Raw genomic sequence first — 27,185 nt, forward strand, 5'->3', positions numbered from 1 at the left:
CTTCTTTCCCACATCTCCTCGAGTCCTTTTCATCCCTCACTTCCTCCATGCTGCACATTTCTTTCCGATGACACAGGATATCTGAGAGGCCACCCAGTGCACACCACCCAGAGCTGAGGTCCTTCAGTGGAACAAGGATGGACTGGCTCCAGTCCCTGCACTGAACCATGTCACAATCTGTAGGAAGTTTGGGGTGAGGGTAGAGCAGACACCAGTTCAAATAACTGGAATGCAAGGCAAAACCATGAAAGGTGGGGAATCTGCATGAACATCCATTTCAATGGTCAGGGCCCAGCACAGCTGCAACATGCCCAGGGTCTCACCGAACAACGCTATACTCCTATCCCTGTGGGTGAGCAGAAGTCACCCTCTACTCTGCAGTCAAGCCACAGCCATACACAGGACAGAGAGGTTTACCATTAAGACTAGGAAGAGACAGGAAGTGAAAACCAGGACCAACTCTAGTAACCACCAAGTATCTTTCCTGAAGCTATGGACACCCTGTCATGCAGTTTTATTCTGTGATATTCTGAGGGCACTGCAGGATGCAGAGCAGTCAGACTCCATGGTGGAGTCAGCTTTAAAAATATGCTAACCAAATTCCATCAACACCAAACCCTGGTACTTTTTTTGTAGGTCTAGGGATTGAATCTAGGGCATTGCCCATGCTTAGCATGCATTCTACCACTGAACTATACCCCAGACCCTTGGTTACTCTTACTAACCCACTCCAGCTCTCCATAAGTGTTAAAATAAATAAATAAAAGAAGCTATCAGGAGGCTGGAACAGGTCAAGATGTTCCCGAGAGACACATATGCTCCAGGCAGATAAACAGGGAACCGAACCGCAAGCCTGCGTCATGGCCTTGTGAACTGGCCACATTGACATGCATAACAAAGAACTGGGGGTTGAGTCCCCAGGGGCCAGGGCAGGCCTGCTACCAGCAACTGTGGTAGCAACACAACCTGCTCTCAATTAAGGCCCTTGTGATTTTGTACCATGGGTGCATTGTCCAGCAGCCGGTACCAGCCCATTCACTCTAAGAAAGGTCCTGTGCTCACTGATACCCCACCTTGTTGCTCAGGTGGTCTTGGAGCCAGACAAACTGTTTTAACTTTCAAGCAGATATGGCTTGGAGGCTTGTTTTGCAATAATCACCCTGGTTTCTTGGCTCCTTTACAATAAGAGGCACAATGGCAATCCGGTGTGGTGTAGCATGCCTGAAATCCCAGCAATTCAGGAGACAGAGACAGGAGGATCTCAAGTTCCAGGCCAGCCTGGGCAATTTAAAGTCACCCTTAGCACCTTGGTGAGACCCTGTCTCAAAATAACAAAAGGACTGGGATAAAGCTCAGCAGTAAAACACCCCTGGGTTCAATCCCCAGCACACACACAAAAAAGGCACAAGACCAAGGGAAGGAAACCAGAGAACAGCTTTTGGGTGTTTGGGTAGATATGAGCCCTGCCCCCAGAGGCAAAGGCAACTGAAACTGCCATCACCATCTCTTCCTGTGGCCTCAGGAACTTCCGTGTGGGCCTCCCAGCCTCTCAGCTCAAACCCAAGGATTTGAAGATTTATGATACTCATTAGAGTCAGAAATCACTAATGAAGCAAGCATGTGCTAATCACCTGGGCTGGATGTTGCTTTCTGGGACCAGTCTCTGTGGCTCTCAAAGAGAGAATAAACATGCCCCTACTCTGAAGACACCAGCTGGGGACCCAAGAGGGTGTTTATTTATTGATCAGGAGTTAATATCATCAACCAAATTCCTTGCAGTAATTTTAAGAAAATGTTAAATTGGCCAACACTTCCACCTGGTGGTGAAGTTTTGTATTTGACATCAAAGCTACTTTTTATTTATTTATTTTTAAATGATACTGGAGATTGAACCCAGGGCTTTCTGAATGCTAGGCAAACACTCTACCTCTGAGCTACATCCCCAACCCCAAAGCTAGTCTGTGTCTTCTTAAATCTTATTTTTGCTCCATATTTTTTTAAATTGGCGCATTACAGTTGTGCATACTGTTGGAATTTGTTTATATTCATACATGCACACGATACATAATATAACATAATTTGGCCATTATCACTCCCCAGCACTTCCTCCCTCCATCCCATCTCCCACCCCTTGGGCCCTTTCCTCTACTGATCTCCCTTTGATTTTTCATTACATCTGCCCGCAACTTTCATTTTCTTTTTCCTCTCTAGTGTCTACCTATGACAGAAAGCATACAACTCTTAACTTTCTGAGTTTGACTTATTTCACTTAACATAATGGTCTCTAGTTCCATTCATTTTCCTGCAAATGATATAATTTCATTTTTTCTTTATGGCTGAATAAAATTCTGTTGTGTATATATACCACATTTTCTTTATCCATTCATCTGTTGATGGACATCTAGGCTGGTTCCAGAGTTTGGCTACTGTGAATTGTGCTGCTTATAAACATGTGTATGTATGTATCATTAGATGACTTTAATTTTTTAGGATAAATATTGAGAGGCAGTATAGCTGGGATGTATGGTTGTTTCATGCCTGGGCTTTCAAGGAATCTCCACACTGATTTCCATAGCAATTGTACTAATTTACAGTTTTACCAACAGTGTAAAAGTGTTCCTTTTTCTCCATATTGTCTTTAGCATGTTTTTTCTTTTTTTGGATACCAGGGGATTGAACTCAGGGGCACTCTACCTCTAAGCCACAACCTCGGCCCTATTTTGTATTTTATTTAGAGTCAGGGTCTCAATGAATTGCTTAGTGTCTCGCCATTGCTGAGGCTGGCTTTGAACTCACGATACGCCTGTCTCAGCTTCCTGAGCTGCTGGGATTACAGGCATGCACCTCCACGCCTGGCTCTTCAGCATTTCTTATTATTTGTATTCTTGATGAATGCCATTCTCACTGGTATATGACAAAATCTCAGTACAGTTTTGATTTGCATTTCCCTAATTACTAATGATGTTGAACAGTTTTCATATATTTGTTGGCCATTTATGTTTCTTTTGAGAATTGTCTGCTTAATTCATTTGCCCATTTATTAATAGAGCTATTTGATTTTTGATGTAATTTTTGAGTTATTTATATATTCTAGATATTAATCTGTCAGAAGAGTAGTTAGCAAAGATTTTCTCCCATTCTGTAGGTTCTCTCTTCACATTGCTAATTGTTTTCTTTGCTGTGCAGAAGCTTTTTAATTTGATGCCATCCCACTTAATAACTCTTGGCATTAATTCCTGAGCTTTAGGGGTCCTTTTGGGAAAATTGTTGCCTTTGCATATACACTGGAATTTTGACCCACGTTTTCCTCTAGGAGTTGCATCCAAAGCTACTTTTTTGTCTGGGAAAACCACAGATAGAGGAAAACTATGCAAAATCTCTTTCCTGGATGGAAGAATGATGTAAATGCTGTGTAACTCTAGGTGTTGGTAGAATCATATGATTAAGTATTTAGTTTAAAATTTATGCACAATTCTTAGGAAACTAAAAAGACGGGCTGGGGATGTGGCTCAAGCGGTAGCGTGCTCACTTGGCATGCGTGCGGCCTGGGTTCGATCCTCAGCACCACATACAAAGAAAGATGTTGTGTCTGCCGAAAACTATAAAATAAATATTAAAAAAAACTCTCTCTCCTCTCTCTCTCTCTCTCTCTCTCTCTCTCTCTCTAAAAAAAAGTGTGTGTGTGTATATATGTATATATATGTATATGTATATATATATATATATATATATATATATATATATATATCAAACTATTGGTGAAAGAAATAGAACAAAAGTTGGTCAAATAAAAAGGGAAAAAGAGGGGCTGGGGATGTGGCTCTAGTGGTAGTGCTCTCGCCTAGCATGTGAGTCACTGGATTCGATTCTCAACACCACATAAAAATAAAATAAAGATATTGTGTCCACCTAAAATAAAAAATAAATATTTTTAAAAAAAAAAAGGGAAAAAGGAGGCTGATTCAGGAGGATCACAAGTTCAAAGCCAGCCTCAGCAACTTAAGGCCCTAAGCAACTTAGCAAAACCCTGAAAACCCTGTCTCTTAAAAAAAAGGGGTGGGGGGGGATAAAAAGACCTAGTCATTTACTCAGGAGACTGAAGCAGGAGGCTCAATTGAGCCCAGGAGTTCAAGGCCAGGCTGGACCAAATAGTAAGACCCTATCTCAAAAAAAAAAAGAAGAAATACTAGGGAATGATACTAGCCAAATTATATTGTTGTATTGTGCACATGTATGAATATGCAACAAATCCCACCATTCTATAAAGCTATAATGCACCAATAGAAAAAAATATACGGGAAAAATACATCTGGATATTTTCAGGAACATTGGTCCTGCTTGGATTTTGGTGTAATGTCTCTTTGTAATGACTTTCATTTATAAATAAATAAATATAAAAGGAGAAAAATAAAAGGAGAAGAGGGTGGGGTGAAGAAGGAATAAATAAGAATGATAAGTTGGAAAATATAAGATCATGGGATAAGTCTCTACTTTGCATTATTTAATAACTATGAATAAATTCTCCATTAATAGAAAATATGGCACAGAGTCAAAAGGATAGAAAATTTGGAAAAGAGGATGTAAGACTCACACATATGCATATTTGAAACATAAGGTGGAAAGACTGCAGAGAGGCAATACTCAATGAGTTAAAAGTTGCAAATTTAATTAATAAGATTCATTAAATCTAGAATTTTGACCTACGTTTTCCTCTAGGAGTTGCATCCAAAGCTACTTTCAAACTCAGAAAGTACACAAATTTCAAGCAAGTTAAATAAAAGTGAAATTATCTCCTATACACATCCTAGTGAATCTGTCAAAAACTGAACATGAGCTATAGGTCTTAAAAACAGAAAGAGAAGACAGATTACATACCCAAGAATAGGGATTAGACTAACAGCTGACAGATGAGACACAACTTCAAAGTTTTCCAGGAAAATAATTTTCAATCTTGAGAAGTGTATTTAATAAAATCATCTCCCCTAGAACAAGTACAAAATACATTTTTCGACAAAAATTTAGGAGGGTTCCCCAATCTAGACCTTCACTGAAGAATTATTTCATCTGGGAATGGTGGCACAAGCCTGTAGTTGCTGCAACTCGGGAGACTGAGGCAGTAGGATCACAAGTTCAAGGTCAGCCTCAGCAATTTAGCAAGATTCTCAGCAACTTAGCAAGACACTGCCTCAAAATAAAAAATATAAAGGACTGGGATGTAGCTCAATGGTAGAGCACCCCTGTATGGTGCTCTATACAGTACAGTCCCCAGTACTGAAAAAAAAAAAATTACTTCAGAAGGAAGAAAAATGATCACCAAATGAAGATGTGAAATGAAAGAAGGACAATGAGCAAGGAAATTGTTATGTTGAGTGAATGTAAACAAACACTAATAGGAGAAAATTATAGCAACAATGAATTCTTGTAATCATGGGGTTAAGAGAAACAAGATATAGGCAAAATCCCAAATAAGAGCACAGACAATGAGAGAATCAAAAGAATATTTAGGATAGTTTTTAAATTAATATTTTTTCAGTGCTGGGGATTAAATCCAGGGGCACTCTATTGAGCTACATCCCCACCCCTTTTTATTTTTATTTTTATTTTGAGACAGGGTCTTGCTAAATTGCCCAGGATAGCCTCCAACTTGTGATTCTCTGGCCTCCGCCTTCTGAGTAACTGTAATTACAGGCAAATACCACCATACCTCGCAAAATTTTAAATTTAATATGCCTGTTAAATTTTCTAGGTTAACCACTTACAAGGAGAATATATAACTTCTAATCTAGAAGAGTAAGAAATGGAACAAAAAAAATCTGAAAGATGGATAAAATGGAAATTGCAAAAGAAAAAAGATAGAAAAAAAACTAAAAATATACAAAAATTAATTTATGAAAGCAAATTTTCATATATCAACAATTAAAATTGCTGTAAATAGGACAATTTCTCTGGTTAAAGGCAAAGGTTGTTGGAATGGATTTTTAAAAGTTTCAACTACATACTTCTCAATATACATAACTAAATCTAAAACATTCAGGAATGTTGCTAGGGGGAAGAGAGAAAATATTTACCAGCCAGGTGTGGTGGCAGACGCCTGTAATCCCAGCTACTTGGGAGGCTTAGGCAGAAGGATTGAAAGTTCAAGGCCAGCCTCAGCAACTTAATGAGACCCTGTCTCAAATGAAAAATAAAAAGGGCTGAGGATATGGTTGAGTAGTAGAGTACCTCTGGGTTCAATCCCTAGTACCACAGACACTTACAAATAAATAAATATCACACAGAATGAACAGTAACACAAAATATAAGAGGAAAGATAAAAAGGAAATGACATATAGTCAACGTTCACCAGGAAGGTCTAAAAATTCTTAACTTGCATATACTTAATAATGCGATTCTAAAAATATGAGCAAAAATGGACAGAGATATAAGGACAAGCAGAAAAGTTGACTCTCACATTATTTTCAGTGCAAAAATAATACAAGGGGGACAAATGAATGTCAGTAGAGGGGGCAGAGAGAGAAGAGGGGAGGGGAGGGGAGGGGAGGGGGGATAGTAGAGGATAGGAAAGGCAGCAGAACACAACAGACACTAGTATGGCAATATGTAAATCAATGGATGTGTAACTGATGTGATTCTGCAATCTGTATATGGGGTAAAAATGGGAGCTCATAACCCACTTGAATCAAAGTGTGAAATATGATATATCAAGAACTATGTAATGTTTTGAACAGCCAACAATAAAAAATTTTTTAAAAAAAAGGGAAATAGTAAAAAAAAAAAGATTGGACAATGGGAATCATTTAAATTCATAAAAGTGGTTGATTGGATTCTTTGCCTACAAAACAGAATTCAGTAAAACCAGTTTCTGTGTGCAGGTGGAATTTTAGTTCATTAAGATAGTTATTTCAGGTTCCATTATACTTTCTATCATGGCTAGGATTGTAGACCCTCCTACCCCTTACCCTCTACCCTCTTTCCAACCTTCTGCCCATTCCCTACCCCGTCTTTGCCTGAGATGGGTCTTTGGAGCAGGCGGCTTGGTTTAGGAGGTAATCCAGAGAAAGGAGTCGGGGACTGAGGAGTGTAAGACAGGAAGGAGAGAACACTAAGCAAGGATTCATTTTCCAGTTTGTCACCTCCATGGGCAATTAGGGTTGGAACCCACCAGAACCTTCACGTTGTATGTACTGAATAATTTTTGAGTTCTCCATCATGGGGGTAGAGGGGGAGCATTTATTTCAGGAATTTACCATGCTATTCATGAGTTGCTCATGTGCTGTGGATTCCCTGCAAAGAAGTTCTTCCAGGTCACTCAGAGAAGCTGCCATGGCATCCAAACCTTAAAGTCAGAGAAACTCTGGGCAGGACGAAGACTGGTCACTGCAGCAATGGCTGGAGTAAAAATGTCACAAAAAGATGTGACATGGGGCACAGGAATGTCCACACCAGAAATTTCTGGAAGGACTCCTCATTGTGTTACTTGGTAAAAATAACACTTCCTTGAAATACTGGGCTTAACTGATAATTATTATAGAATCCTTGATCTTCCAGGAGCTTTCTACCAATGATCCTAAAAGATATCCTAGGGGCTGAGGTTGTGGCTCAGTGATAGAGCGCTTGCCTAGCATCTGTGAGGCACTGGGTTCAATTCTCAGCAACACATATAAATAAATAAAGTTCTATTAATAGTTTAAAAATATTTAAAGAGAGAGAAAAAGAGAGAGAGTGAGAGAGAGTGTGTGTGTGTGAGAGAGAGAGAGATCCTAGAATGATCCCCCCCACTGCATGCATGTGTGTGTGGGCACAGATGCACTCGCACACACACACACACACACACACACACACACACGTTCAACGGCGTCCCTAATTCCTTTGCTCAGGATTGAATGAAACTTTAATCATCAGACAAAACCTGCAGTGTGTTGAAGAGGGAACTAGAAGAGAAATGGTCTGGCTGATCAAAGGATAGAAAATATCAGTTAAGACCACAGGAATGAGTTTAAGAGATCCATTATACAACATGGTAATCACAGCTAATATCAACATATAATAATAGAGATTTTGTTCCTGAAAATTTCTAAGATTAGATTGTACTCTCTGCTTCTTGATTACCATGATATGAGCTGCTTCCTTCTGCCACACACCCCGCCATGATGTATAGCCTCACCTTGAGTCCCGAGGAATGGAGCTGGCCTTCTCTAGACTAAGTCCTCTGAAACAAACATTCTAAACCAAATTTTGGTCCAGACTGCTACCCAATTCTAGAATCAGAAATAAGGCCAACCTAGATCTGTAAAACTAGACTTATTGTAATTTTAAAAATAACGAGATGCACTTGTGGGAAGGAAAAGTCAGTAACCTGAGTTCTCTGAGTTCAGAAAATCATTAAAATTCCTCTTCATCTGCAATTGGATTTCATTTGGACTCAGCCTCATTTTATAAAACGAAGAACCATGCCACAGTCACTCTGCATGGTTGACAGAATCTAATCAACCAGAGAAGATGAACAGTATCACAGGAGAATACTGGTGATCAACACCAGACCTAGACAGATTTTGTCACAGGCTGAGGACCCTTTCATCTTTAGCAGAAATAATTTATTCTCCCCTACAAAGAGTTCATATAAACTTCTAGATCTTGCTGGGTTTTACAGTATTTATTTTTCTTTTATGTAATGCTCTAATGTATATAATAAATTAATATTACCTTCCCTTGAATTAATTTGCTCACTGTAAGCTTATTTCATCAACTAAGTCATCAAACTCTCAGCAGGTAGAAGCAAAGTCTTACCTCCCCTACAAGAGCATTGCACTTTGGGGGAATCACAAGCATCTTGGTATTGCCTCATTTAAAAAAAAAGAGAGAGAGAGAGAGAGAGAGGTGAAGTCTTTTTCCTTTGCCTTATCATTTCTCAAAAAATTTACTGTACTTTGTTAATGATGCTGCATAAACAAATTTAACATCACTTCTTTGAGAACTACTCATTCCCTGGGTATCTCCCACTTATAGATGAAATTGTATGTTAAAATACCTTTGTTAAAATACTTTTCTCTTATTAATCTATCTTTTATTATAAGGATCTGTTCTTCCCCTGTTCTAGAATAACAAAAAAATTGTCAAAAAGAATAAAATTGCTGAAGGATTTATAATACTTGATAATAAAACTTACTATAAATCTATATTAATACAGAAAAAGATAATAAAACACTATAAATCTATATTAATACAGACAGTTTGACATCATTGAAGTAAAAGACATTTAGGTCAATGGTACAGTATAGAAAGTCCAGAAATACACACACAACTGCATTATCAATTAATTTGATGAATATTCCAAAGCAATTCAATAACTTTGAAAACCAGGTGTGGTGGTCATGACTGTAATACACCTACTTGGGAAGCTGACACAGGAGGATAGCAAGTTCAAAGCCAGCTTGGCAACTTAGTGAAACTTTGTCTCAAAATAAAACAAAAAAAGACTAGAGATAAAACTCAGTGGTAGAGTATTTGCCTCGCATGAGCAAGGACCTGAGTTCAATCTCCAAATACTGCCAAAAGCCAAAACAAATAAACAACCAAAAAAAGAATAAAGCAAACCACAGACTGGAAGAAAAACTTTGTAACACATATAACAGAAAAGGAACTTATATCCAAAATATACAAAAACTACAACTTAATAGCAAAAAGCAAATAATCCAATTTTTTTTAAAAAATGGACAAAAAGGGTTTAGGGTGTTCCTGGTTTAGGATAATCGGGTTTAGGGCGTTCCGGTTTAGGGCGTTCCAGGTTTAAGGTTATTCCTGCTGGGAATAGGGCGTATCCTGCTGCCTGAGTTCCCCTTGAGTTCTCACAGGATTCAGACAGTATTTTTTGGGAGATAGAAGCCCAGTGGATGTGGATTTGGGCAGAGAACGTGGATTTCCCCAGAACGTGATTGTAGACGGCTGGTGTGAGTTCGGGAATAAAGAGTTGCTGTTTGAATCTACAAGCTGTGTGGTGGCTCGTGATTGTGTGCCCAGCCAGACTGCGGCATTTGTGCCCAGCCAGACTGCGGCAAACAGATGCTTTACAAAAGAAGATATATAAATGGTTAAAAGCACATTAAAAAATGCTTGATATCATTCATTACCAGAGAAATTTAAGTTAAAATCTTGAATGTGACACCTAAAATACAAACAAACAAAATATAGAAAACCCCCATCCATTAAAATGACCAAATTAAAAACAGACCATACAAACTTGTGATGAAGATGAGGAACAACTGAAAATCTCTTACGCTGTTGGAGGGCATATATTAGAGCAAAATTTTTTTAAAGTTTTGCTGTTTCTGAAATAGTTATATACCAACCTCTCCACACAAGATATTTATCCAAGATGCACACACAAAGACTTGTATACAAATGCCCAAAGCTTTTATTTTTATTTTTATTTTTACATCCCCAAACTGGAAATTATTCAAAAGTTCACCAACAGATGAATGGTACATCCATACAATGAAATACTACTTGGTAATAAGATGGAATGACCTATTGATATATTCAACAATGTGGATAAATCTCAAAGTCTTGTTAAAGAACCCAGACACCTCCCTTTTAAAAAGAACATGATTTGGGGCTGGGATGTGGCTCAAGTGGTAGTGTGCTCGCCTGGCATGCGTGCAGCCCGGGTTCAATCCTCAGCACCACATACAAACAACGATGTTGTGTCTGCCGAAAAAAACTAAAAAAAAATAAATATTAAAAAAAATTCTCTCTCTCTCTCTCTCTCTCTCTCTCTCTCTCTTTAAAAAAAAAAGAACATGATTATTATGATCCCTTTTATATAAATTTTCAGGAACTACTAATTAATCTACAATGAAAGAAAGTCATTGATTGTCTGGGGACTGTTGTAGAAGGAGATAATGTAGAAAACGATGGATTTAAAAAGGAATGAGGAAATTTGGGGAGACATTTAAAATGTTCATTATTTTTATTGTAGCAAGTGTATATATATGTCAAAACTTATTAAATTATTCCCTTTATAGTTGATTAATGCTAATTATATTTCAATAAAATTGTTAAAGTATATATATGCCTATATAAACATTGGGAAATACTGATAATTCCAAGAAGGAAGAAAAAAACTTTTTATGTAACTCTTATCATAAAAAGTGATTCCTACAAAGTCATTGTGGTTCAAAGATGATTTTCATTGTAACTTTCTGAATCTCCCTGTGGTCAATATTTTACTTCACTAGAATGAAATGAGTAAGACTGTAAAACAAATACTAAGGCATAATGTCTCTAACATCATTGATCTCTGTGTCATTAAAAAAAATTAGATTGTTAGTGTTCTCACAAAAAAAAAAAAAGATTAAGTATGAAAGGTGATGCATATGTTAATTAGTTTGATTTAGTCATTCCAGAATATATACATATATTAAAACTTCACATTGTACACCATAAATATAAACATTTTGTGAATGAAAATCGTAATTAATTTTTAATTTTTATTTTATTTATTTTTTATTTTTTATACTAGGGACAGAAACCAGGGTTACTTTGCCTTTGAGCTACATCCCCAGTCCTTTTTATTTTTTATTTGAGACAAGATCTCACTAAGTTGCTGAGGCTGACCTCAAACTTGTGGTCCTCCTGCTTCAGCTTCCCAAGTAGCTGAGATTACAAGCATATGCCACAGTTCCCAGCAATTAATTTTTTTAAAAGGAAAGAAAAAGAAAAGATGAAGTGTAGGTGATCCTTGGTGGAAGGGAGTGAAAGGAGAGTCCTAAAATGTCAATGAGACAGAACAAACACAGCAAAGCCTAGAAAGATGGAAAAACCAAACAATTGTGTGACTAAAGACATCAAGCTCTGGGTTAAGATCAGAGCTCAGAGAGGAAAAGACCATGGCTGGTGATTTTGAGAGAGAGTTAGAATACTTAGCTTAGAAAAGCATAGAAATTCCTCTAAGGACAATGATTCGTATAAATTTAAATGGATACTAAGCAGTGTCAAGGTAAACGCATATTAACCATGCTTGCCAGCAGGTGGCGCCAATTGTCATTGAAGATGGAAAGAAGCCAGAACAGGCCTTGGATGGACTTGTATCAGTTGTGGGTCAGAAAGCACAGAAAAGTTGGAACATATGCCAAGGATCTACAGTTCTCTCTTCTTCTTTGGTGGAAGCAGTTCAGAGTAATACTCAATAGGGGAGGTGTTTCTGTACAAGTAGCTTTCTGCATCTGTTACTTGGACCTAGTTGTCATGAATGTGGTTTTATTCTCATAATCAGATAACAAACAAGAGATAGAATACAATAAACTGGGAGGTCAGTGTTTTCAGTTCTAAGATTTGCACTCTGTTATCCCCACAAGGAGAAATCTGATAATTGTGACCATTAAAGATCACAAAGGAAAACTGGAATGCTTATTTCAGCAGAACATAGCTATGTGAAAAATTCCCCAGAGGAAAAAACTTGAGCAGCATTAAAGGGTTTTGCTAAAGATGACTGTGATAGTCAGTTTTCTTTTGCTTTGACAAAAATACCTGGGATAATCAACTTAAAAAGAGGAAAGACTTATTTTGACTCATGGTTTCAGAGGTTTCAGTCCATGGCTGTCTGTCCCCATTGCTTTGGGCCTGTGCAACACAGTACATCATGGCGGGAGTACATGGCAGAGGAGAACTATTCACCTTATGGTAGCCTAAAAGCAAAAAGAAAGATATGAAGGGACCAGACTCCCAATAACCCCTTCACGGCCATGGCCCCAGTGACCTAACTTACTTCCACTAGGCCCCATTTCCTAAAGGATCCACCATGTCTGAATAGCACCACAGGCTGGTGACCAGTGCCTTTTGGGGACACTCAGATCCAAAACATAATAGTAATCATGCAACAACAGGGTGTGGTGGAGTTTGTGTGCACTCTGATAAAACTCAACATTCAGTCAAAAATTGGTCCTGTAAATACAATCCTCAATGAGCAGAAGTTTGAATTAGAAACTAGAGAGAGTATTTCATAGAAGCTCTTGGAGAGGCAGGTCTCCCGTAAAACAAGAGGGAAATTGCTATATACTTAGGACAAAGCCTGTGTAAACCTTTTTGGCCCCTGAGAATCCTACTCAGCTAGCAAAGTGAGGTCCCAAGAATTTCAACAGCAGTAGCCACAGTGGCTTGAGAAGGTCTGGACATGCTTGGCATAAGCTCAGAAATAGGGAACACAGAGCAGAAAGAAGACTAGGATTCTGGTCCTGCAAAGGACATAAAATTTGGACTCTGGAGCTAGGGATGTAGTTCAGTGGTAGAGCACTTTTCTAGCATGTGTGAGGCCCTGGGTTCAATCCATAGCACTTTAAAAGAAAAAAATCGAATTTTTAGGACAGCAAGTCATTAAATGCCTGAGTATTTGCTGTCCTAGACAGAAACGATTCGTTCCTAAACCATTCATAGCATTTCTGAATTCCTGGCCCACTCAATGGAGTTCAAAAACAATTGGCATGCCTGCTTACTTCCAAAATACATGCCAATTAATTCCCTTCATTTTAAAAAAGACTGTATCAAATCATATGCAATCCTCCTGCCTCAGCCTTGTGAGTAGCTGGGATTAAGGAATGCACCTCCATGCCTGGCCATCAATCTTTGTTTTACTTTATTTACTCTGCCGTGCTGGGGATGGAAGTTAGGGCCTTATGCATTTAAAGCAAGCTCTCTACCACTAAGCTACCACTCAGTCCAGAGTCAACCTTTTTAAACTCTCTAGGTGTTCACTTCAGTGGCATTCTTGCCAAAAATGTACAAATGTGAAGAAACATTAGACAGTCCTAAAATGAAGGGACATTCTAAGAAATGAGTGATCTGCATCCTTCAAAACTTCAGTGCTAGCCAGGTGCAGTGGCACACACCTGGAATCCCAGTGACTTGGAAGGCTGAAGCAGGAAGTTCACAAATTCAAGGCCAGCCTCAGCAACTTAGCAAGACCCTGTCACAAAACTAAAAATAAAAAATAAAAAGGGCTGGGGATGCAGCTTACTGGTAAGGTACACCTGGTTCAATCCCTGGTGCCAAAAATAAAAATTAAAAATTAAAAAATAAATTTAAAAAATTACATTTGTGGGCTGGGGTTGTGGCTCAGAAGTAGAGTACTTGCCTAGCACGTATGAGGCACTGGGTTCAATTCTCTGCACCACATTAAAAAAAAAAGAATAAAATAAAGGTATTGTGTCTATACACAACTAAAATTGTTTTTTAAAAAAATTACATTTGGATTTTAAATGCCAAATTCTATTTAGGTTCAGAATATTGTATTCAGTCTGGCATAGTGGTGCATACCTGTAATCCCTTCTTCATGAAGCTCCACACTGTCCCCATTAGAAGGAACCTCTCTCGGGGCTCTGAACTCCAAAAGGTGAATTAGACATGGCTGTTGCCCCACAGTAGTTTACAAAGCAACCCAGAGTAAGTTCTGCAGTCTAAAGGATAAAATGCTTTGGTTGTTAAGAGATTGAAAAGGGACAAGTGGGGAGAAACAGCCCATCCAGGGATCAGCAATAGTGGAGATATGCACATGTGTAATGGAAGGAGGACCTCGAGAAGCAAACACACCACACAATGTTTATTTTAAAATAATAAATAAGTAGGCAAAGAAAATACAGGAAAGGAAATGTTCATGAAAACCAAGTCACTAAAGTGCTTTCAAACATAAAATTTAAGAAGATCAAGAAGCCTGGTCTGAACTTTGAAAACTGTTTCCAGATACTCAACAGTTGTTTAAATATGGTCCCAGCTACTTCAGAAGGTGAAGGGGAGAATGGCTTTCTTTGTTGTTTATGACTTCCAATGTGTATAGCCTACCAAATGACACTTGGAACACAGAATTATTGCCTAACATGAAAACTGAAATGTCCAACACCAAATTGAAGGAAGATACTATGTAATTCACTCATATATTTTTCTGGAGTCTTCATTATAAAGATGTCTGATTCTTCTGGAAGTTAAAAATAATTTATTCTCTAATTTAGAGTGAGGACCTATCCTATTTATCTACATAGTATCCTGAACCACATCTCAAATGATGTGCAGCAAGCAGTATATCGTCTTTTGAACTTTCAATCCTGCCTGCCCAAGTTCCACAAAACAGAATCAAACTTTTATACCAAATGAAGTGGTTCCAAGTACCTTTAAGAAATGGTTTCCATTCTAGAACAAAAAGGAATTGTCCCTAAATCATCCATTTGTCCTCTTAAAACAAGTGGTCCTGCATTTTATCCTGACTCCATTAAGAGAAAACTGAACTGAAGGTATTTGTCTTAGACCACTGTTGTCTTTTGAAAAATGCCAGTGAGAAATAAGCACACTTTCAGCCTTTGTGGGTGGGGCCTGTGGATCTCATAGGTCACCAACCTTCCCTGGCTGGAGCCCCTCTACCCCAGTGGAGTCAGAGCATCCTTGAGCACTGTCCCCCTGGTGTGTTTTCTTGGTCTCCTGTCTGGCAGAGCTGGAAAGATCAATGGCCACATCTTCCAAGCCATTCTCAAGGCTGGCTTTGTCTGAGCCTCTCTGGTGTCCTGCCTGACTATCACTAGAACCTTCCTTGAGGTGGTCAGAGCCCCAGAGTCCTGGCAATTTGTCTTCACTTCCTGGTTTCCTTATCATTCCTGTGGACTTTTTATGCATCCCTGGCAAAATAAAAATTTTTTAAAAAGTTAGTACTAAAATATTTTTTAAAATTCAGTGATTAAGTACACTTCATATCATTGTTTCATAAATTCCATTAGAATTATGTTGTTAGTAGCTCTCTGTGGGGCCAACAGGAGAGTCAAGTAGGTAATTCACTCATACTGACTCCCACCATTAGGGGTTGAAAACTGGTGTCTGCCAACTGTAACATCTGCAAAGGTGCTTTGTTCGGATGACACAGTGACTTTGCCTTTGCTTGTATAACATGGTGACTGGGCACTGAACCCCTTTTCTTGTACTGAGGATGCCAGCAAGCACCATCCCCTGCCTGCATGTGTGATTTCATATGACTGGACTTGGCTCCCTGCCCCCCAAATTCTCTCTCTAGTTTCTCTAGCCCTGAGGGCAAAATCAAGATTATATTAATTATTAGTTCTTCAGGTAGAACCTGGCAAATGGGTGTTCAGAAAGTGTTTGCTGAACAAAGAAAACAACTCTTTCACAATCTACAATACCACCATAATCCCCCTAACTAATCTGACCCCAGTTGCTCATCTTGTGATTCATTCTTCCAATCTGCTATCCGTGCCTGTTCCTCTCTCGCCACGGCAGAATACCACCCAGCCTCAAAGTTTGAACCGCTCCAGCAGAGACTATTTTAGTATGGAAAATCTAAGGAACAGAAAAGCTACATGGTAGGTTGTTAATGGCAGAAGCAGGAATAGGGACCAGAACTCCTGACTTCACTGTTGATTGTCTCTAGCTTTTCATTGCTCTGAACCCTCCCATTTCCAATTACCATGTGCCCTAAACTGTGAAAAACAAGGCAATAGTTTAGGATTGGAATTAAGTAGAAATCAGATGCAAGATTCTGACTTTTAATCTGATTGCATGTATGCTGCTTCGTTTCACAAATGTCTGTCTGACCTCATGGAAGCCCCCGCCCAGCATCTGTGCGCCTCCTGCTTACCTAGGAGCCAGGGCGCACAGGCGCCGCGAAGGCCGCCTTCTGTGGAGTTGAGCACTGAGTCCGGCAGCGGGATGCAGTGTCTCACCATCGCGCCATACAGCCCATACTCCGCCATCACACTGCTGCCGCCCCAGCGCTTCTCCCGCTTGCGCCACTTGGCCCTCCGGTTTTGAAACCAGACCTGATTGGAGAAAGGAGACAGAAGGGCATACAAGAGGAAACAGCGTGAAGAGGGGCACTTGGAGAAACGGAAGCGTGTCCCTGAACTAAAAAGAGCCAACTCTCCTCCGTAAAGCAACGCTCCTGGAACTTCTCAGGACTATGTCCACGTTCCCTCCAACCCCACAGAGATTCAGCACCGTGGGGATAACGCGTAACGCTCCCACTCGGGTTTTCCAATGAGTCAGGAAGGATAAAAAACAAAAGCGAAGTACTTTTTCCCACATTGTGTAAGCAGGTTGACTACAGCATCTTCTAAATTGTTATGATTTTCCAAATAATCATAACAATTAGAGTCCACTGGGTCAATGACCCAATCTAATCTTAGGTTGTTGTATTGCTACTGATATTTCTAATGAAAAATATTTTGTTAACAACTGGATGCTCTGGAAGTTTAACTCTTTAAAAAGCTAGTGGCAAATCTGACAAGACAAAGAACAAAATTCTCTGTGTGAGTGCACATATGTGTGCACATATATGTACATACACATGAATATTCATATATATATATATATATATATATATATATATGTATATATATATATATGACATGAGACAGCACAAGGTATAGAACAGTCACATGGGATTATACATGATTTCTTTGGGGATATAAGGTGGAGAGTGTTTAGCCATATATCTTCAGGTAGTTTCTAGTTGCAGCACACATATTTTTGAGAATGATCTAACAATAAATAAAAATAATAAGAGAAAAGGCATGAGGGTCAGAGGTAAGCTTATTGTGCCTTTAGCTAAGTGACCCTCAGGGTTGGAGCCAAGGGGACTGAGTTGGGCTATTTAGAAGTGGCTATGGGTTGGCTCACTGTGTGCAGGAGTGACATATTCTCTGGATGTCTTTGGGAAGCAGAAGGGGGAACCTCAGATACCTGAATTCGGTCTTCAGGGAGTTCAGTTTTTACAGCCAGCATTTCCCGAGCGTACACATCAGGGTAGTGGGCCTCACTGAATGCCTTCTCCAGCTCTTCCAGCTGGTGAGCGGTGAAAACTGTCCTGTGGATAAACCCAAAATATGTGTGCGGGCACATGTCCACAGGGGAAACTATGTTTTTCTGCCTTAACCCTTCCAGTCCTCACCCCAAAAGCTATCTCATACTGGGTAGTGGTGGAGCATACTTGTAATTCCAGGGACTCTGGAGGCTGAGGCAGGAGGATCACAAGTTTGAGGCCAGCCTCTGCAACTTAGTGAGACCCCAAGCAACTTAATGGAAACTTGACTCAAAAAATAAAAAGGGCTGGGAATGTAGCTTAATAATAGTTTGCCTCTGGGTTCAACCCCCAGTATCCCTCCTCACTCCTTCCCCCCAAAATTCCCCTTTATGATAACTGGACATTCCACAGCTGAATGATTAGTCTCTGGAAAATCTTTGTTCAAAGCAGAATTCTTCAGGTGTTTCTGTTTTTCTTGATTTTGTGTGTGTGTGTGTGCGTGTGTGTGTGTGTGTGTGTGTGTGTGTGTGTGCTAGTGTTTGAATCAAAGGCCTTGTGGGATTTTTTCCCCCAGTACCAGGATTGAACCTAGAGGAGCTACACCCATTCCTTTTATTTATTTATTTTTTTAACAGGTCTTGATAAGTTTGAGTTAGCCTCAAACTTGGGATCCTCTTGCCTCAGCCACCTGGGATTACAGGCATGTACCATTGCATCTGTTTTTTAAACTCTTTCTTAATGAATTCCATAAACTCTTCTGACAAGACCTATTTTACAGACCCACAAAATCATGTCTTTAAAATGATGCAAAGATGGTCCTTTGTGGCCCTCTAGGAACTGCAGAATTATCTGCAAATGGTTGCTTTAAAATGTGCCCTTTTTACTGCCAACCAGGAGGCCCCTGGGCCTGCTATAAATCAGAGCAATAAATTTTCAGATGCTGGTCCCATAGATGTTAGGGGAAAGTGGTCAGAAAGGACAGCCTGTCCCTATACCTGTGCCGCCGCTTCTTCCTCTTCCCTAGGGTGGGAGATGCCTTCGGATCACTCCTGTCTTCAGGTGGACTTTCCTCATCTGCTGGCACAATGAGAAGAGGACTCAAAAGCTGATCACATTTTTTACTTTATTTCCTAGATTTTCATGTGAGAGTTAACATATTCCTAACATATTTGTTAGGAATGTATTTAACAATATGAGCTAGAATTTTACCAATTCCCAGACTCCAGTCACTGTCACTATCCATACATTATCGCAAATATTCTTCATAAGTAGCTACTATTATGATCCTATTTTTACATATGAAGAAACAAAGGCAAAGAGATGTTAGATAATTTGCTCAAATCACATAAAAAGTAAATGGTTTGAGATTCAAATCCCAAATTGTGTGGCAGTCAAAGCTAATCAGCCACTAATTGCATATTCTATCCCCCATAGCCCCTAAATTCATCCACCTCTCTTTGCCTCCCACCTTCTCATGTTTGCTTCTACAGCAAGAATTCTCACAAGGAGGATTGAGGTTGTGTGACATAAGAATCCCTGTGGATTTTGCACCCTTACCCTGATGTACCAATTCATAATCTCTAAAGTTGGAATCCAGGAAACTCATTCTTAACAAGTATGCCCAAATGATTTGTAGATGAACTTGAAATCTCAAGAATCACTTTATTATGCCTTATCTTTTTATATCCATTGTATTAAAAAATCTAGCTGGAAAGGAAAGTTGTCAGATTCATCCTGAGAAAGCATTATTATTCAAAAAATGAAAAAGTAAAAAATAATACTAGTTTTGATCCTACATCAATTAGGTCATCAGAAAATTTTATGCTTTGGTTACAGAATTTAGGTTGTGCTATCTCATCTGGTCATCATTAGACACAGAAGTTTATTGACCACATGAAATGTAGTTAGTTATATTTAGACCTGCCGTAAATATAAAATACTCAGTGGATTTAGAAGATTTAGTACCCCCCAAATAAAATAGTTTTATATTGATCATATTGCAATGATGATATTTGCATATATTGGATTTAAAATATAGTATTTAAATTAATTTCACCTGTTTTTTTTTCCTTTTAAGGTGATAGAATTTTTCATTGAATATGTGATCACATACTATTTCCATTGGACAGTTCTGCTCTAGATCTTCCTGAAATGCTTGCATAGGATAGGATGCATTTTGCCTTTTGTTTTTATCAGTGCCCATAGAAGAAAGAATCCATCCTAGATTTATTTTTTTTTAGAGGGTACTAGAAATCGAACCTGGGGATGCTTTACCACCAAGCTATGTCACTATTCCCTCCCCAACCCCTTTTAATTTTGAGACAGTGTTGCTAAATTGCACAGTCTAGGCTGGCTGTCCTGCTTCAGCCTCCTTGGTAACTGAGATTACAGGTGTTTGTCACCCCATCTGGCTGGCCTTTGAATTTTTAATGGAACAACCAATAGAGGGCTTCATTTTTATTTTACAGAGATTTGTGAAATAAAGCCCTTTTAGGGCTCAGTGCTCACCTGCTCGCTGATCTGGCATGCCTCCTTTTATTATCTGTGAGACACAATGTACTCTTTTTGACTTGGCTGCCTGGATGCTCTGCTCTAGGTTCTCCAAATAGTTTCCTCTAGGCTTACATATTCTTACATAATTATCTTTTTCCTTCCCCCATACCCTAATTCCCTGCTCTCCTTGTTTATGGAATTTCATTGATTCCTTCTCTTTCCTCCTAAATGCACCTCTACTTCTTTGAGGAAGCGGGTGGGCTCCGAACAAAGCACGAGTACTGTGAATCAGCGAGATTGTTTTCTTTCTTACTGGAATTGGGAGCAGAGCAGCGGGAGAGCCAGGACTCCCTTTTTCAGCACCTCGTAAAGGCGGACAGTTCCAGGGCTCGTAGCCCAACTCACTTCAAGCACCCGTAACTAGTTTCAATCAGTTCAACAAATCAGTTTCAATCAGCTCACCCTCAGGATACCAGGTTCTGTACTGCGGGTGAAACAAGTCATGCCCAGGCCTTCCCGACTCACGCCCGTCCCAGCCAGCCGCCAAGCAAAAAGCCGTCGGAAGACGGCTCCTGAGGCGCCAAGATCCATTTTGTTTCATTATAGCGTTCAATCTGGCACCCACGGTAGCCGTCCCTGCAGCAATTCAGGGATCGGATTTCAGAGCAGAGGCAGGGATTTGGGGTCCAGCAAAGGGCAGTTGCAGCTACGCGAAGAAGCCTCTCCCAGCTGGGCTTCCCTCTGGGATCCCAAATTCCCTGAGATCTAGGGCTGCAGTCGGGCAAGGGTGTGTTACCCTTGCGCGGCTCTAAGTCTCCCGGGTCAGAGGCAGGGGCGGGAAGCGCGGGCCTGATTACCGGACGTCGAGACACTCTCGCAGCGCTTCTGGCGGCCAAGAGCGGGTGGCGGGCGGCCGGGGACCTGCGGGGCAGCAGGCTCTGGTCCCCCAGGTGGCAGGAACGGCATGTCGGCTAGGAGCAGGCAGGGCGCCCGAGCAGCAGCGGGTGGTTGTGCGCTGAAGCCACAGAGGAGGCCCAGCCCCAGTGGGAGAGCCCCGCGCGCTATGCAGGAGCCACCCAGCCCCGGATCGGGGCACGGAGTAGTCACTGGGCCCTCGCATCCTGATCCTGGCCCGGGACCGGCGGGTGCCGGCAGGTCGGCCTCCAAGCCCAGCAGATCGGTGATGGCGAAACCCCGGGAACGCGATCCGGTGGAGGAACCGCCCGGTACCAGCGCCCTACTCCCGGTGCGCCCATCCGAATGCGCGTCCCGTCCGGTCATAGCCTCTTAGCCTGCGAGGCGAGATCCTCTGTGGTTCACCTTTGCAGACGAGGCTCAGCTCAGAAGACGCTTTTTATACCTGGGCTGCCCGTCGGGCACGAAGGCCTGGAGGGCTCCAATCAGCGTCACCGTTTGGATCCTGCGAAGTGGGGACGCCTCCAGGTCCCCTCCCCTTAGTCGCCGCCCTCCCAGCCTCCCTACAGCAGTCCCCCAACCCACCCCACCTCCAATCCCGGGAGGAGGGAAAGGGAAAGAACAACGACTCTGTAGTGTCTGCCTATCCCTCTAAGAGCCGCAAGCTCCACATCCTAGTGTGGTCTTCTCCTTCTTTCCAGACTCTTCGGGGAAGAGGCTCCACTCCTGGCCGTCTTGAACCCTCCCCGACAGGACCAAATCGCACCTCGAGATCTAGGGTCTCATTCCCAACCACACCCCCACCGCTAAAACGACCACTTCCAGCCCTCCAACTTCACTGCCTGAGCACAGAAGACCTTCCCTGAAAATCCCCAAGAGGAAAAGAGTGGGAAACCTTTATCTAATCCATTGACACTCTACTTCCTGTCAAATTCTTACCCCACCCCTGCCTACTCTAATATCTAGGCTGTAGGGGGTCGCAAACTTACTGGATCTGGGGGCAAGAAGTAGAGGCCTGAATGGACTGAAGCGGGCTAAAATGATGGGGCATGTACTGGGTTTAACAAATAAAAATATTTGAGTCCCAGTGAAATTTGAATTTCAGTTAAGTAGTGAATATTGTTTTGGTAGTGTACCAGTATTTTATCAAACGGCCCTAAATTGGGGGGGGGGGTTGCAATAAAATAGAGTGCACACACTGGGACACACTCCTTCATGGAAACTAACAAATTATTGTCTGATTATATGATTCTCCAAAGTCACCATGATTTTCATGTTAAATTACCATATTGTTAAAATTGGCGCCAAAGCACGTGGGCAAGCCACTTTGGGCTCAGCTTTAGGCCCACACAACACTCATCTTTGGGAGCCCTGAGTTTACCCTTCTCCCAATCATAGAATCCAGAAACCTCAATGTCACTCGTGAAGGGCCAGACGGCCGAGGTCATTCAGCTAGTGAGGAGGAACTCCCAGAGCCCTGTGAGGATGCTACGCTGTTCGCTGCGTGCACGCGGGAGCCCACGCTCAGCAAGTGGGTCTCCCGCTCCTTGCGCGTTTGAGTGAGGCCTCTTCTAAACATACAGATTAAACAAGGGGCTTCCGATGAAGATAATTACAAGAGGCTGCGCATTAACTTTCCATTATTAAAGGAAGACCCAAATCTCCCCTTGCAAGCTGTTCCCGGGATTAGCAAAACAATAACTTTCGTTTGGGATAATTGTCTTTTGAATCGCTCCGGGTCGGGGGTGGCTTTGAGGGCGGCTTTAGACGCGGGCGTCCTTTTCGGCTCCACCAGGAATTTTCCCCCAATTTTATCTCTGGATTTAGGGGAAGGCGTTGAAGATACAGAACACTGCCAAGTGCTCCTGCTCTTCGACCAGCAGCGTGGTCATTTGTAAATGTGAATTTAAGGGTCGCAGTTAGGAAAGATACCTACCATTCCATGTATTAAATAGCCCTCCACCATGATGGGCAGGCAGGACAGGGTCACCGGCAAGGGAGAGTCTAAGAGGCTCCAGCTGATGCGCACGCCTCACCTGCAGTTCGAGGTGCAAACGCGACAACTTCACCTGGTCCACAGACTTGGGGCCTTCCTCTCCTAGCTTCTGCCTAGGGAGGCAGGAAGTCTCCAAGACGACAGACCCCAAGTTTTATGGTAAGGTATCCAGAAGTACCAAAAGGCGGGGGATGGGAGGGAGACCGAATCTTAGCCACTCCACATGGTGACTTCGACACAGTGCCCAAAACAGACCCTTTTCCAACCCTTTGTGAAAGATCTTACTAAACCCATTTTACGGATGAAAGAAAGTGACATTTCTATTAACCTGACAACATTGGACTCAGAGAAAGAAATGGGGAAGGGGAAGTAGAGCAAAGAGACCCAAGAAAAAAGAGTCCTACTTGGGGCTCTAAGGGAACTCGGAGACCATGAAGAGGCGTGTCTCCAGGGGATGTCCAGCAATTTCTGACAGTGGCATCCCCAATGGTAAAAACCACGACAGAAGCTCGTTGGACCCTGGGGCACTTTCCTGTCCCAACCTGGAGGCCACGGAACATCACACCAAAAAACTACTTCAGGACCTGCTCTCCACTGAGAAACGCCTCCCTTGCCCCGTCACTCTAACCTGCACCCCACCCTCAGCAGCCACAGAGGATCACGCCCTCTGACGGGGAAATCAGTTCTGTGTCAAGGGACCGGGTCGCAGCAGCAAGAAGGGGCGAAGTGCTTCGCTCAGCGTCCATCAAGATGGAGGAAGAGCTTATCTTGGCTTAGGAGTAGTGGACAAGAGAAAGCTAGCTGGTTCCCGAACCCACTCACTCTCCTCTAGTCCATCCTGGCGCCGGGGCAGATGCGGAGTCTTTGTGGCCGCCGGCCTTTGAAAGAGGGCTCCATGCCCTGGCAGGCTGGAGTGTGGGCTTCTCCCACCATATGCAAATCTTCAGCCGGAGGCATGGCGCTCGAGAGTGTCCCCGCCCCATCCCCGCCCCGGGATACCCCCGGAGTCATTTTGGAACCCTAAATCCGTTAAGGGGTCCGGATCTGCCTTCATCAGCCAGGATTATCCGGGATTTAACTAATCAGTAAAGATTTCTCCTCTCATTATTTTTCAGGGAAGCTTTCCAGCCCCTCTCTGCTTCATTTCACTTCCCAGACCACGCGATCTTCAGCTTGCCCAACCAGGATGACCACAGTGACTTGGCTCTTCACTGTGCCAAGCTGAGACTGGAGCAACAGATACCTCTCTTGGGCCTTTCAGAGCCACTGCTATACGCAAATACAATAGAAGTGGGATGCACAGCATGGATACGAGTGTCACAAATCATTCTCATGGCTCTGGCTCTGTTCTTAGATTTCCTCCCACTTTCTCCCTCCCCCTCACCACATCACCACCGGGAATTAAACCCAGGGGAACCTCATCACTGAGCTACTTCCCCAGAACACTCCCCTCCCTTTTAAAAATTTAAGACAGGGTCTCCCTAAATTGCCCAGGCTGGTCTCAAACCTGTCATCCTCCTGCCTCAGTCTCTGGAGCAGCTGGGATTACAGGTGAATGACACCCTCCTCCCACCTCTTTGGCTGTTCCTTCTTGGTTGTTTTTGTGCCCCACTTTAAAGGGGACCCTGTTTTGCCCTATCCACATCTCCTGCCCTGACCACCTTGCCTGAACCCAACCTCCAGCACCCACACCTGCACATTTTTCTTTGGGGTTTTTCTCTGCGTCAATTTTGCCCACTAGCCAAAGGTGCCAAGAACTAATATGTCCTGAAAAGTTCTAGACCACAAACTAACAGGTGTTGAATTATAAATACCCTGCCCCTCCCTAGTCTGGGATGCATTCTACTCCATCTCCCAGCAATCCCCAGCAGGAATGAACCTGTTTCCCTGCTAATGATCACATTGCACATTGCTTCCTTCTTCAGTGCTGTTGGTGCCCCACCTAGACCCCTTTCCTGGACTCTTGCACCTACCCCTATCAGCTAAGTACAGGCTGCTAACAGGTCACCAGGCTCCCTCATCAGGAGAATCCTTTGCTGCACAAAGGTCCCTTACCCCAGAACACACACCTGAACAGCCAGCATGACTGCAGAATCATTTCTGCTGCAAAACCCTCCCCATTATGGATCAGGTCAGTTGCATGCTTTCTGAGCTCCTTTCACTCCCTCCCTGGGTTCCCTCACTCCTGAGAGTGCCACCTAAAGACATTTTCTCCAGCTTTCCTTCTAAGGACCCCAACCTCAGATGCTTTCCTTTTCCATCTTGCTTCCTTACTGAAAGTAACCTTCAGATACCCGATCTCTTCTATAATGCGTGGCTCAGAGTCTCCCTGGGCACCTCTCTCCCTTACCATTAAGCACCCATAGCACAGTCACTGTCTCCCTGCCAAGAATTTTTAAATCTGTCTTCAGCCTGGGACTTGCTCCTGAAGCCAGGCCCCATTTCACAAGGCCCCAGAATTTCCTGGGAGCACAGAAACACAACCCACCCAGAGCTGAAGTCAGCATTTTCCTTTGCAGCCTGTACCTCCTCAATTCTTCTTCACTTCTCTACCCAGGGGTCCAGAAAAACCCTGAGCATAGTCCTCGATTCCCCACTATCCCCATCTTGCTCACCTCCAATTTTGGACGGTAATGAGGATAACTGACCCCTCTTGGCTTCTTACAATGGGCATTTTTTATTGATTTTTTTTAAATAAATGACAAAGGAATGCATTACAATTCTTATTACATGTATGCAGCACAATTTTTCATGTCACAATGAGCATTTATTATAAATACCTTGTCAGGATAATCATATTTTATCCTGTTCACAACTCATTGGGTAGATAATATCATTGTCCACATTTTTCACATGAAGAAACAAAGATTTCTATCAGTCAAATAATTATTGAAATTACCTGAGGTCACTGCAAGCCAAGATTTGAACCCAAACAGTGTGAATTGACAGCTTGACTCTGGGATAGCCTGTGTTCCTTAATTATCTACTCTCCCTGCCCATTGCCACACCTTGGATCAAGCCAATCTCTTACTTGTGGAGATTTTTGTATGTGTGTTTGGTGCTGGGGACTAAACCCAGATAAGTGCACAATCTACCACTGAAATCCCGCCACCAAATAAATTTCTTTCCTTTTCTTTCAGTGCTAGGGATTGAGTCCAGGGCCTCATGTATTCTAGGCAAGCACCCTACCATTGAGGTACATGCCCAGGCCACAATTCAAAGTTCTTACCTGGGACCTTGACCCAGGCACTGAAGGCAAGGGAATGTTTTCCACAGCAGCTTCAGGGGACTGTCCAGTGATTCCATTTCACACCACACTGTTCCCTGGCATGATTTGACCTTATGCACAGATGCCCAGCCTGATGCAGCTCTGCACCTTTTCTCCAACCTTCCATCAACCTGGAAAAGTAAAATGATACCATGCAGTAATCTTCTTTTCTGCATAAATTTGCTAGCCTTTCTCCCTGTGGTTTGTGTCCAAGAAACCTCTCTATCGTCTACAGATCAGGCTCCATCCTCTGTTGTCTCCTCCCATCTTTTCCAGCCCTTTCCTTGCAGCCCCACGACTCCAATCTCTGTTCCACCACCTGTGATCTTTGTGAGATCATGCCCTATTATTGCTCTTAACTTTAAATTCCTCACCATCTCCCCATCATCACCCACACAGTACTAATTTATGACCCTTTTCTTCCAGTGACTGAAGAGGCAATTGCTTCACAGGCTTGGTTCATCAAGTGGGCAATCAAGAGTCCACAAACCAGTATGTCATAAAACTCACCCCAAACTGCAGTCGGTGCTGGGATCAGGGATCATGAATCTATTTATCATGTCCACAAGAGCAACAGTCTCTGAACCCTTCCTTGACTGAATGTTCTGACTACTATTTCAACTTAGCAAATTATCCCAAAACTTAGCCACTATCATGGTCAAATGGCTTTGATCTCCAGCACCACAAAATACAAAAACAAAAACAACAATCTTAGCCACTGAAAA

The 27,185-nt window shown here is 42.0% G+C and overlaps 1 protein-coding gene and 1 long non-coding RNA gene across 2 annotated transcripts in view; one reads left to right on the plus strand and one right to left on the minus strand.

Moving 5' to 3' along the window:
- The window catches only part of LOC124086873 (uncharacterized), a 34,120-nt gene extending 7,468 nt beyond the window's left edge, over nucleotides 1-26,652 (plus strand). Inside the window, exon 3 of the long non-coding RNA XR_006849956.2 lies at nucleotides 24,308-26,652. This is a non-coding gene — a long non-coding RNA (uncharacterized LOC124086873). The remainder of the gene's footprint in view (nucleotides 1-24,307) is intronic.
- Nucleotides 14,634-21,587, minus strand: Vsx1 (visual system homeobox 1). The gene is made up of 5 exons (XM_046435353.2): nucleotides 21,139-21,587; nucleotides 18,784-18,862; nucleotides 17,728-17,851; nucleotides 16,625-16,805; nucleotides 14,634-15,653 (listed from the first exon to the last, which is right to left on the minus strand). The coding sequence occupies exons 1-5, from the start codon at nucleotides 21,560-21,562 to the stop codon at nucleotides 15,364-15,366; spliced, it is 1,098 nt and encodes a 365-aa protein (XP_046291309.1). The 5' UTR covers nucleotides 21,563-21,587; the 3' UTR covers nucleotides 14,634-15,363.
- Nucleotides 26,653-27,185: the final 533 nt, after the last annotated feature.

The sequence above is a fragment of the Marmota monax genome, unplaced genomic scaffold (genome assembly GCF_021218885.2).
Source record: "Marmota monax isolate L192 unplaced genomic scaffold, Marmota_monax_Labrador192_F-V1.1 WCK01_AAM20220418_F8-fsc00005, whole genome shotgun sequence".
Taxonomy (NCBI): Eukaryota; Metazoa; Chordata; class Mammalia; order Rodentia; family Sciuridae; genus Marmota; species Marmota monax.